This window comes from Mesoplodon mirus, assembly GCF_964341445.2.
Source record: "Mesoplodon mirus genome assembly, chromosome: 3".
Classification (NCBI taxonomy): Eukaryota; Metazoa; Chordata; class Mammalia; order Artiodactyla; family Ziphiidae; genus Mesoplodon; species Mesoplodon mirus.
The window spans coordinates 121,636,876-121,649,123 of NC_138978.1; the positions used below are offsets into that span (position 1 = coordinate 121,636,876).

Consider the following 12,248-nt stretch of genomic DNA (forward strand, 5'->3'; position numbering starts at 1 on the left):
CAGTTCCAGCGAGGGGTGTGAGTGTGTGTGTGTGTGTGCGCGCGTGTGCGCGCGCAGTGGGGGGGGCAGGGGGAGGGCTGTGGAGGGAGGCGCCGTCGGAGGGAGAGTAGACGTCAGGAGGAGGGACTGAGGAGGGAGACAGAGGGAAGGAAGAGAAGGGGGGAGAAAGGGAGAGCAGAGATCGAAAGAGACCCAGAGAGATAAAGCTTGAGGCGAGAAATAGTAAAAGGCGGGGGGCGGGGAGGGGGGGGAGGAAGGAGGGGTGGAGAAGAGGGAAAGGGAGAGAGTGAGAGAGAGCGAGCGAGCGACGGGACCGGGAGGAAAGAGAAATAAAGAGGAGCGGAGGGAAGGGAAGTGAGTTTGCGCGCGTGAGTGAGTGTGCGTGTGCGTGTGAGTGTGCAGGGGCGGGCGCGGGCGGGCGGGGGGCGGGCTCCCGGGCTCCCCTCCTCCCCAGCCCGCTCGTCTCGCTCGCTCGCCAACTCCGGGCCCCAGCCGCGGGCGGGCGGACGGCGGGCGGACAGCATGCTGAGCCTCCTCGTTTGGATCCTCACTCTCTCCGATACTTTCTCCCAAGGTAAGGGCCCCCCCGCCCACCCCGACCCCCGGCAGCCCGGGGAACACTGGGGGGCTCGGCGACCCGCGGCCGGTCCCTCGGGGTCCGGAGGCCACGAGGCGGGGGCTGGGTCCCGGCGCGGAGCCCTGGGGGAGGGGGCGCGGAGTAACGGGGGCTGGCGAGGAGGAGTTTGCCGTTGATTTGCCCAAGTTGTTTCCTCCGGCTGCGCGGGAGACCGGTGAATCGGGGCCGCGAGGGCCGGGGGTCGGAGTGAAAAAGGGATCCGAACGCTCAAAGTCTTTTCCGGAGCCTCTGGCAGCCCTACCTACCTCCACCCTCCGAGGCCGGGAGTCAGGACGCCCGGGTCCTGGCCGGGGGAAGGCTGGGAAGAGAGTGGGATTTCAGATTCGGGGGTGGGAGGTGCGCGGAAAGCTGGGGGCCCAGGCTCCGGAAGATGCAGCTAAGGGAATCCCCGTCCTCCTTCCAGCCCAGCCCCTGGGAGGGCTGAGTCTGAGCGGCGGCTCCAGACTGCCTGGGGCTGCCCCCTTCAAAGGAAGGGAGCGGTGCCTCGGGGCCTCTGGTGGGGATTCGAACCCCTGCCCGCGGAGGCTCCGGGTCGGGAGTGGAGTTCCAAAGGCAGCTTCGGGCCCGCTAGATATGAAAGGGGCCACTTGCGGGCGGGGCTCACACCCACGGGGGGAGTCAGGAAAGTGTTGATGTCCGGGCTTATTTGGGACTGGCAGGGGAGAGGCTGGGAGATGAGGGAGAGGCTGAGAGAGAGATGAGGATGTTAGTGTATCCTGAGGCTGGGCTGGGGGGCGGCGGGGGAACTGAAGAAACCAAGGGCCCAGACTTCAGCCCCGACTGGGGTCTGTGGGAGTGGATTCTTGTCTCCTGGGTCGGACTCTAAGGAAGATTTAATCCTGCTGAGCAAGCTCCCCCCACCCCCCCCAAATGGAGCTGACACACAGTTGTTGACATACAAACACCAAAACCCAGCCTTAGACACTGAGACAGACTATTCACCTACTGAGACAGACATACCCGCGAGCATCCCCCACACGGAGACAGACACATATACACAAAGACACTGACACATCTGAGGAAGACAGATTCCTCCCCCGTATCGGCACATGCGTGCACGTTCATGCACCCAAACATAACAAAACTCACAGACACAGTACATGTATGAGGCGGGCATTTACAAGGACACAACACGCGCACACACACACACACACTGAAACCCTTCCAGGGATACCAACCCTCCAGCAAACAAAGGAACTTGAACAGATATTCATATAGGCAGACACTTACGGAGATGTACAGACAACAAAATGGAGGAGGTGGTCTCCTTTTTTGGGGGGGGGTTAGGGAATCTGGGAAGGGGGAAGTTAGCTTGGACAGAGCACCCTCAGGCATTGCCCTGCTCTCAGTTCCCTTCCGGGCCCGGTGCGTGTGTGTTTAGGGGTGGGGTGTTATGCTGGACCCCTCCCCTCCAATCCTGGCCAGGCGCCTCCCTGGCTCCGAAGGCAAAGCCTGGCTGAGTTGCCGGGGGCGGATCTGTCGATCCATCATTCCCCATAGGGCATCCATGCCCCCCTGCCCCCCCCCACTTAGGATTTGGGAAGGGCGCACATCCATGGTGTGAGAAGTGGTGCTGGGGGAAAGGAGGCCTGGCCCTGGGGTTGGCAGGCCAAGCCAGCCACTTGGCAGAAAGTTGGGAAGATGACTTAAGTTCTGACTTTGTTCAGCCGGGCTGCTAGAGAAGGGGGAGATGAGGGAGGGCCCACGGTGGTGGGGGAGGGGTCAGCTGGGTCTGTACTGATATGTGTTGGGCGCAAGCTTCTGTCTGCCCCTTTCCCCGCAGCCCTCATGTGTCAGCAACGTGGATACAAACGAGCTTCAAGGAACAAAAGCTGCAGTTAGCAAACAGGAGAGGCATGTGGATTGAATTGGGACAGAAACGGTCCGAGAGAAGTGTGTTGTGTGCCTTTCTCCCTTTGGAAAGGGGGGGAGGGGTTAGGGGTTAGCTGAGCTCCCATCGCCCATCCTCCAGCGTGGGTGAAAGCAAGACCTGATGAAAGTGTGCAAAAGTATTTGGGATGGGGGGAGGGGTTACCAAAGGGAAATAAAAGGGAGAGGATAGAACGGAGGGGAGAGGAAGTCACTTCTGAGTGTTCCTGGGAAGCTGAGCAAGGACTGGGGAGGAGGCAGGGCGGGAAGGAGTGGGGATCTGGGGCTCTTCAGGGTGGGGGGAGGTGGCAGGACCTCTCTCTTCAGCCTCCATCCTTAGAAAGAAAGAGTTGTAGGCAGGGACTGGGCCAGTGGTAGGGGAAACCAAGGGGGGGATTGCCAGGGGTTTGAGGTGGGGTGGGGAGAAGGTGGGAGGAGAAGGCAGTTGAATTGAGGGGAGTGGAGAGGAGAGGGGAAGGGGACGTTCAGCCTAGGCAGAGAAATAAAAATCACGTTTTAAAGAATTTCAGTGAGCTTCATCAATCTTCATTTTTCACTAAATAATTTTCTGTATCTTATCTAAATGAAAACCATTATCCTTCCCCCTGTTTCCATCATGCGCTGGCTCCTCAGACTGATTGCACCGACAATTGAAATATTTATTCATTTTCTGGGAGATTTTCTCGCTCCCCAGTCTCAGGGAGGAGAAATTGAAAAAGAAAGATTATAGCTCATCAGAGCAATGTGGGATGACAGGCTGGCCCAGGGTGGGAGCTGCCCAGGGGAGGGTGGAGGTGAAGGTAGGGGGAAAATATGTCCCCCCAGCCCCCAGAGTCCCCTGGGCATCCCTGCCACTGCTTGGCAGGGCGGTGAGGAGTGAAGGGAAGAGGTCCTCCTAAATTCCCAGTATTCAGCTGCCGAGTACAGCTACATCCTGCCAGAGAACAAGAGTCTGGAAAAAAGAGTAGCTGGGAATGGACTCTCTCCTCCCTGTGCACCCCCACCCCATGTCCCGCCCTTCTAGCCCAAAGCAGGATCTTGAGGTTGGGGAAGAGGCAGGGGGCGACATGGCAGAAATCAGGATACCAGGTCTCTCTCCTTGACCTTTTTTGTTTTATATATAAATTTATTTATTTTATTTATTTATTTTTTGGCTGCGTTGGGTCTTCGTTGCTGCGCGCGGGCTTTCTCTAGTTGCGGCGAGCGGGGGCTGCTCTTTGTTGCAGTGCGTGGGCTTCTCATTGCAGTGGCTTCTCTTGTTGCGGAGCACGGGCTCTAGGTGCGTGGGCTTCAGCAGTTGTGGCTCGCGGGCTCCAGAGCGCAGGCTCAGTAGTTGTTGCGCATGAGCTTAGTTGCTCCGTGGCATCTTCCCGTACCAGGGCTCGAACCCATGTCCCCTGCGTTGGCAGGCGGATTCTTAACCATTGCGCCACCAGGGAAGCCCTTCTTGACCTTCTTGATTGGACTTCGGCTCAGGCCCAAAGGGAGGGTGTGAACCCAGTATATAGTGCCTGGAATTACCTCCGGCTAAGCTCTGGACCCCAGAAGACCCTGGATCAGGAGGCGGAGGCATCTAGGCCCTCCCACCTTCTGCTGGCTCCATGGTTGGTTGTCTTGCTCTGCCTTTGGTTCTCTGATGGGGCGAGGATGAGGAAGCCCAGCCTTGTCCCTTGCTCTCACCCCCTTGACTTGAGAACCGAGTGCTCTGATGGAAGCTCTTGTAGACCCTCTTTACATCCTCGGGGATCCAATCTTAATTTCTCTTTTATCCTTTCAGTTTCTGACACCGTGCTACACACTCGCTTGGTAAGTGCCCTGAAATATCTGATCAATTGATTGATTTGATGAGAGTGCTACCATGTTGGAAGAAGGCAGTATTAAAGGGTGCTTAAATCACAGACTCCCGTCCAGCTCCCTGGCTAAACCCCCTCCCTCTTGGCCACTGGGTAGTTGTGTTGGCTTAAACAAGGTATGTGCCTTCTCTGTGCCTCAGTTTGCTCATCTGTAAAGTAAGGTTAGGAATAACATTTCATAGGGTGTCGATGGCAGTTAAATATGTTAATCCGTGTAAGGTGCATGGAACAGTGTCTGGCACAGAGAGGTGTGCTCAGTAAGTGCTTCTGTTATGACTTTGTGGCTGGACATATGAAGCCGAGTTGTTTGCTCTCTTTCCAGCTCTCCTTATGATTCTCTTTTTGTTTTCTTGCTCCAGTTGCCCAGATTTTTTGTCCTGGGCTTCAGTACCTCTGCTTTGTATCTCTCATGGAGAGAACTGGGTTGTAGAGGATCCAGAAGGGGAAGCTGACCAGCCTTCCCCTGGTTGGAGACCTCAGGAATGCTCTGGAGAAGGAGAGGACCAAGTGGAAGAGGTCGGCATTCTAGTGAGAAGGAGCTAGAGCTCTTGTGAGAGATGAGGAGCACTAGCCCCGAGGTGGCAGCATTTCAGAGTCTGGAAATAATACGGATCATTTATTGAGCCCTTGTGCTAACTACTTTATATGCATTATCTAATTTAATCTGTACAACAGCCCCCTGAGATTGGCTCTGTAATTATCCCCATTTCATGGATGAGAACTCGAGGTTTAGACAGGTTAGGTATCTCTCGATGGTAGCTGGGGGAACCAACCCACCTCAAATCCTGCACCCCTCCCCTTTGCCTGGGATCCCACATGACAGCAGGGACAGATGCTGGGCTAGGACAGGGTCTTCCCTGATCCAGAGCCAAAGGAGAACTAAGAGGAAAAGGGAATGAGTGCTCATAAATGGAAACTCACTCAAATTTTTAAAATCATCCTTTATTCTGAGATTCTGTCCTTCTACATTTTTGGGTGTTGAATGGTTTTTCTTTGATGATATGACAGTGCCCATAAATGACTTTTCACAAAAGCCCTTTACTTGGCAAATCTAAAGGTTTGCAACCTGTGTTTGTTTCTAAGATTAGACACAGCGTTACAGGTCCATGAGCTACAAACTTGGGCACTACCCCTGTACCATGCAAGGCTGACTCCTGGAGAATCGTGGCAAGGCAAGAGGTGGAGTGCTGAGTGGGGGCCTGGGGAGAAAACCAGGACAGTCAGCTTCCAATTCAGCGCAGTCCCTGGCAGACACAGAGGCTGGGATCTGGTGTTCCCATCTGCTTTGGGAAGCCCTGCCTGCCCTAGAGTGGGGCAGAGTGACTGTAGGAGGTGGACTCCCTACCAAAGCATCAAAATTACTTCTTCTTGAATCCCTACTGTGTGCTCTTCACATTCATCATTCTTTATTCCTCTTAACAAAGACCTTGTGAAGATGGCATTACGCCTATTTTATAGATGAGGAGACCAAAGCTGAGTTTAATTAACTTGCTTAAGGCCATCCCTGGGGTATTAGATCCCAGATTTAAACTCTTTGTCTTACTACAAAGCCAGGCTGCCTCCACGTCAGAGCCACCTGTGCCAGTGGTTCCTTTCAGTTGAGGCAGCTGTGGAGGGGAGAAGAGGCCTTCTTCCTTCTCCTCTTCCCCACGGTGATGGACAGGCTCCTCCTGGCGCCTTGCTCAGCCTTCTCCCCCAGGGCTCAGCCCATCATACCTAGCGCATATCCATCTTGCTGCCTTGCTCTGATGGTCATCTGTTTTATCCAGTGGGGATGGGAACTCCTCATCTGTCAGGAGAAGGAGGTTAGCAAAGCCCCCTTTCTTCCCACCTGTAGAGTCTTTTTAACTTTGTACTTCTGTAGTACTTTCCAATTTTAGCAACTTTTCCACATGTACAATCTCATTTAATAGAGATATTGTGATCGTCCTGTGATACAGACAGTGGAGTTATTACTTCTCCTTTTAACAGGTGAGAAAACAGTCCTAGAGAGTTGAAATGACTTGCTAAGGGGGAGGTTGGGCTGGAGGGAAGGGATGGGGGCAAATTCCTCCGTCACCCCAATTTTGGGGGACTGTTTCCAGCTAAGGGTAGGGAAATTTCCTCTCCATGCGTCCAGGGCTGAGAAAGCTGTGCTCCTTCCCGACCTACCACCTCCTGCCTGGTTTCTTTTCAAGGCCTCCAGACCACTTTACTTGGCCACGTCCTGGAGGATGCTTTGACCTGGAAAGGGCTGGTGTAGGGGGTGGAGGAGGCAGTGGTCAGCAGTGGAGGAGAAAGAGGCTGCCACGTCCTTGGTCCTCGATGCTGAAATGCAGCATCAAGGAGAGGCTGTCTCAGGAGTCGGGAAACAGAATGAGTTCATTCCAAGTGAGAGAGAAGGCCGTTCACTTTTGTGGAGGACGTGCTTTGTGTTTTATGTGCATTAGTAACTCATTTAATACCAACAATAATCTATTAAATGCAGGAGTCATTATCCCCATTTTGTGGGTGGACAAAGAGAGACTCAAAGATGTTAAGCAGCTCGGCCAGCGTGATACACCTAAGAAGTGACAGAGCCAGGACTAGATCCCAAGCAGGGAAGTTGGAGTGGGGGGGCCGGAATGATTCCCAGAAGGAAGCCCCTGAAGATGGGCATATCCACCTCTTCCACATTGCTGCTGCATGCAAGTCTCACTGCACAGTGTGTGTGCCCACATGCACGCGCATAGGTTCCCACGTGGCCTCCTGTGCACTCGCACACGCAGCCATTTCTTATCCCCATATACCTATGGACAGATATCTCTGGCTTTCCCCTGGTCCTTCCATTCACCAGAGCAACACTGCCATGTTTCTGTGTACCATTCCCCTTCCAGCTATGGCAGCCATCCTTTGAAGAGTCTTTAAAGGCACTACTTTTTGTCTTGTCTCACGTGCTCTGAAGACATACACACTACAAGGTTAAGAAAGTTAGAACGCTTGGGTTCCTCATTCTGTGACTCTGGTCTCTCTCCATCCTGCAACCCCAGCTCTTACACTTTCCCACTACTGATTCACAGACGATGCAACCTGATAGAGTTCTTTGAGCTCCCAGGATGAAAGTTGTTCTAGCTCCCAGACATTGCCAAAGATCACATTTTTCTTTTGCCATCCCACTCTCCCACACCCCCCATCAGCTCTCTCCAAACTCCCAGTTTCTCCCCCTCCACATTTAATTTCTCCAGCAACTTTTATTAACCTCTGTAGCCTCTGGGAGCTGAAGCCTCATTCCTCTCTGCCCTCCTTGAGTCCATTTAACAAAATTGGGATCATATTGAAATAAATGGGCCTTGTAACCAGCCAGCCTCCTCAGGATTAGGGGTCTTAAATCCAGGGTGGAACTCTAGTACTCCCTAGCAAATTCCATTAGTTTCCCAGGAGATGCTGCTGCTGCTTCATTCCTCTGGAGGTCTGGCTCTGGGAAGGTGACGGGAGAATCTTCCAGAAGGCCACGGGGACTGGGTTTTGAGGTAGGGAAGGGACAGCAGGGACCTGAGTGCTCTGTGCCTGGAGGGTAGTCCCTGGAGGCTGCCCCACTCCAGGCAAGATTAGGAATCACACATTCCTCTTCCAGACTGGCCCTTTGATGCTTTTCTTCTCTGCCCCTTATTTCCTTCTGAAGCAAAATGAGGGGTCCATCCTCACTGGAAGATGTGTGGGAAGAGAGTAAGGACTCAGTCCCTTCATCCCACAGAAATGTGTTGTGTACTTAAACTACGTGCCAGGCACCAGTGCTGCAAAAAGAATAAAATACTGTCCTTGCCTTTAAGGGTCTCACTTTGTGATTTAGGTGCAAAAATTACTTAGCTTCGGTAGGTCTCAGTTTACTCTTCCATAAAATGGGGATATTCATTTTTTTTCAAATCAGCAAATGTATATTTCTATATATAAAACATACTGGTAGGCATTGTGAGGAATAAAAAAAAAAACCCACAAAATTGTATGGTCCCTTCCCTCCAAGAAGCTAAGATGCGCATACATATGCACAGATTCCAGGTAATGCTAGGCCCGGGCGTAGTTGGTGTCAGGATAGCAGTGTGCACAGTCAGAGCTGGGGAGTTTGCTGTGTGCTGAAGAGGCCAGGAAAGGCTCCATGGAGGAAGTGGGTCTAAGGATGGACAGGATGTGGCTGTGGCAGGAAGAGGGAGAGCATTACCAGACCGACTGAACTTCCCGAGTCAAGGTGTGGCTACCGGAATGTGCAGGGTCCACTGAGGCTGGTGGCAGCTGAGGATTTGGGTCAGGGCAAAATAATGGAGGTGATCCAGAACAGTAGACTGGGGCCTGACCCAAGAAGGCCTTGAAAAGCCAGGCCAGACACTGTCCTGTAAGAAGTGGGGAGCCAGGGATTTCTGTTTTTGAAGCACAGGAAGTGTTAAAAACCCGTGTGATCCCTACCTCATTCCTCACCAAACCCTCCTCTCCTCTTAAACTCCCCTTCCGCTGCTATAGAGATCTGCAGCCCATTCAATTGGAAGAAAAAAAAAAAAAGGTGAAATGGGCAGATGATCAGAGTTTGACCAGGCAGAAGTGAGCAGAAAACCTTAGAGAAAATCAGTTCTGCCTTGGGAAGTCTCAGATCTGTGACCCGAGTTGGGGAGGCTTTGGAATGATAAGATGTTTTTTTCTCTGTGAATCCTCAGGTGTATGATAAAGATGCCCAGAGACAGAGTTCAGTGGAGAGCCCTGCAGCTTGGTGGATACCTAGGCTCTTTGTCACATGTTCCCTGGGAACTTAGGCTGGGTCTGCACTGCCCAGAGTCTAGGGGAACCACCTGGTTCCATCAGAGGGCCAATCCGGATTTAGTCCCTGCAGGGTCAGTCCTGGGCCGTTTCCTCTGGTCAGTGGCCAGAGATGTGTGTGCACTTCGGGGTTGAGCCTAGAGAGTCTTAAAACCTCTGCAAGGAAGCCAGCTCTGGTTTTTCAAATGGAAACCTTTGAAGAAGATTCCTGCTAGGGTGGTGAGTGCCTGTGTCCAACTAAGCCAGTGTGCTTTTAATGGCTGGGCTGGGCCGGGCACTCAACTAGGCACCGGAGGTACAAAGGTAAGTGAGATTTGGTCCCTGTCCTTGAGGCACTCTGGGGCGGGTGTGGGAGAAGGATGTATAAACACATATTGACAATACTATAAGATAAACGTTGGGAGAGAGGTATGTGAAAAATGCTGAAGTCTAGCTGTTGGAGAGCGGGGAGTGGAGGAGGCAGCCTGGCAGGGGGAGGGCACAGCCACAGATGTGAGGCTCTGGGGCTGCGCTGGAGCCTCTGGAATGCAGCGCCACTCAAGATATCCCGGCTCTGGACAATCCCTGATTGTGCCCCCTGCTCCGGATGGAAGGAGCTGAGGAATCCGAAGGAGTGAGCAAGGTCCCTCCCAAGGATTATGATTTCCAGGAACAAAAGCAGTTTATGTAAAGCGCCCTTTCCCCAAATCTCCAACCTCTTGTGTCCAGTTCCCTCTTCCCCACCCCAGCTCCCACCCAATTGAGCTGATTTCTAAATTAACTTTGTCCTTGTAATCAGCTTAGCTGAGTTTTTTTTCTTCTCTTTTCTTTTCGTTTTTTTTTTTTTTTTTTTTTTTTCCCCTCCTTCCTGAATTCTCCCAGGAACAGCCTGGGGCCCTGCTCGCTCCATTACCCAGCATTGTCAAGCCATGAGGTGCTTTTAACTGCTCTTACCATTCGCCTCTCTTAACTGGGAGGTTATGAAAAGGAAGGAAGCTGAGATGGGCAGATGGGGGCAGAGAGAGAGAGACAAGGGAGAAGGGGAGAAGGCAGGCTGGCAGGGTGAAGCCCCAGAGAGAAGTTGGGGTTTGCTTCATCTTGATTCCCTAGTCATCCAGTGGACTCCTGGGTTTTAATCCCAAACCCTGAGCAACTGACATGCTGCTCTATGCCTCAGTCCCTACCCAGGCTGGCAGGGTGAAGCCCCAGAGAGAAGTTGGGGTTTGCTTCATCTTGATTCCCTAGTCATCCAGTGGACTCCTGGGTTTTAATCCCAAACCCTGAGCAACTGACATGCTGCTCTATGCCTCAGTCCCTACCTCCCTGGAAATCTACTAGCTTGACCTCACTGTGAGATGGGATGGGGGGACTCCCAGAGGCCCCTGTAGCCCGCTGCCTCTTTGCCCACCTCTCCCACACACATAACTCCTGCTACGAGCGCTATCAACTCTCCAGCCTCCACCCCCAAGTCAGCTACTGCCTGGATGATGTTTGATCCTAGACTAATGTGCCTATCACCCTGCACACATCTGGGAATTCTTTCCTTACCAGGCTGTGGGTGAAGTGAGAATACAAATTCATTTTAATGTCCGTTTGAGCCAAATATAATTAGAAAGGAAAATCTGACTTGGCAAAAAAAAAAAAAAAAAAATCTAATGCATTGCAAAGCTAAGTTAAAATGACTTCTGGATTATCCGTACTGCTGCTGCTCTCCATTTGTGCAGAAAATTGAGAGGGGAGCCTGTAAAGCCTGTATGTAAGGGGTTTGGTTTGTGCATGTTGCCTTTGGTTTCATACCAGGGTCATGTCATAAGACTAGTCTCTTTCAACACACCTTTGGAGTTGGATAACCCCTCAAGTGCCCTGGGACCTCCTTACCAGAGGGCCTATGGGAAAGCCAGACTTGCCCAGAGGGGCTGCCGCCCGTGTGACCAAGACCAAGTCATTTCACTAGAGCCTCAGTTTTCTCATCTATAAAATGGAGACAGTAATACCTACCTCAGAGGGTTGCTATGAGGACTGAATGAAGGAATCTATGTTAAGAAATGGGATTTGGAACACAGCTGGTATTCAGTAAATCATATTGCACAGTGCCGGCTTTTTATAGCTCATAGTCCAAGGCAATCTGAGGAAAGCAGACAGTAAGATGAGTGAAGAACAAATAATGGTGAAAAGACAGGTAGGTCTCTGTGAACTGTTCCAGTGTCGTTGGTAATCCCTGAATTTATGGTTTCTGGAATGCAGTGCAGTGGGACTTTTGAGATGGCAGCAAAGCCTAATGGAAAGCACCCTGCTTTAGAGTTAGGTCTGAGTCCTGGCTCTGAAGATTCAGTGGTCTCTTCATCTTCGTGAGCCTTAGTCTCCTCAGTGTTAAATGGAGTGATAGCAACCACAGCCACTTACCTCTTACTTGAAGCCCTGGGAAAGCATCTGGCAATGCACAGTAAGCATGACCAGAAGGTTTGTCGTGCCACAAGATTTCAACTCACTGTGTTAGAACAATGATTCTCAAACTTTAACAAGCTTATGAAGCACCTGGGGATCTAGTTAAAAAGTGCAGATTCTGATGCAGAAGATCTGGGGTCAGGTGGAGTTTTAATTTTTTTGAAATTTTATTTATTTATTTTTTTAAACTTATTTATTTATTTATCTTATTTTTGGCTGCGTTGGGTCTCTGTTGCTGCTCACTGGCTTTCTCTATATTCGGGGAGTGGGGGCTGCTCTTTGTTGCAGTGCGTGGGCTTCTCATTGCGGTGGCTTCTCTTGTTGCGGAGCACAGGCGCTAGGCACGCGCGGGCTTCAGTAGTTGTGGCATGCGGGCTCAGTAGTTGTGGCTCACGGGCTCTAGAGCACAGGCTCAGTAGTTGTGGCACACGGGCTTAGTTTCTCCGCGGCATGTGGGATCTTCCCGGACCAGGGCTTGAACCCATGTCCCCTGCACTGGCAGGTGGATTCTTTTTTTTTTTTTTTTTTTTTTTTTTTGCGGTATGCGGGCCTCTCACTGTTGTGGCCTCTCCCATTGCGGAGCACAGGCTCCGGACGCGCAGGCTCCGCGGCCATGGCTCACGGGCCCAGCCGCTCCGCGGCATATGGGATCCTCCCAGACCGGGGCACGAACCCGTATCCCCTGCATCGGCAGGCGGACTCTC

The 12,248-nt window shown here is 52.2% G+C and overlaps 1 protein-coding gene across 2 annotated transcripts in view; it reads left to right on the forward strand.

Moving 5' to 3' along the window:
* The first annotated feature begins 272 nt into the window (after nucleotides 1–272).
* The window catches only part of KIRREL1 (kirre like nephrin family adhesion molecule 1), a 100,362-nt gene continuing 88,386 nt past the window's right edge, over nucleotides 273–12,248 (forward strand). Inside the window, exon 1 of one of the 2 annotated variants that reach the window (XM_082613443.1) lies at nucleotides 273–574. In XM_082613443.1, the coding sequence (XP_082469569.1) occupies nucleotides 523–574 (52 nt within the window). In that variant the 5' untranslated portion in view covers nucleotides 273–522. The remainder of the gene's footprint in view (nucleotides 575–12,248) is intronic. The other variant, XM_082613442.1, reaches the window with a different exon arrangement.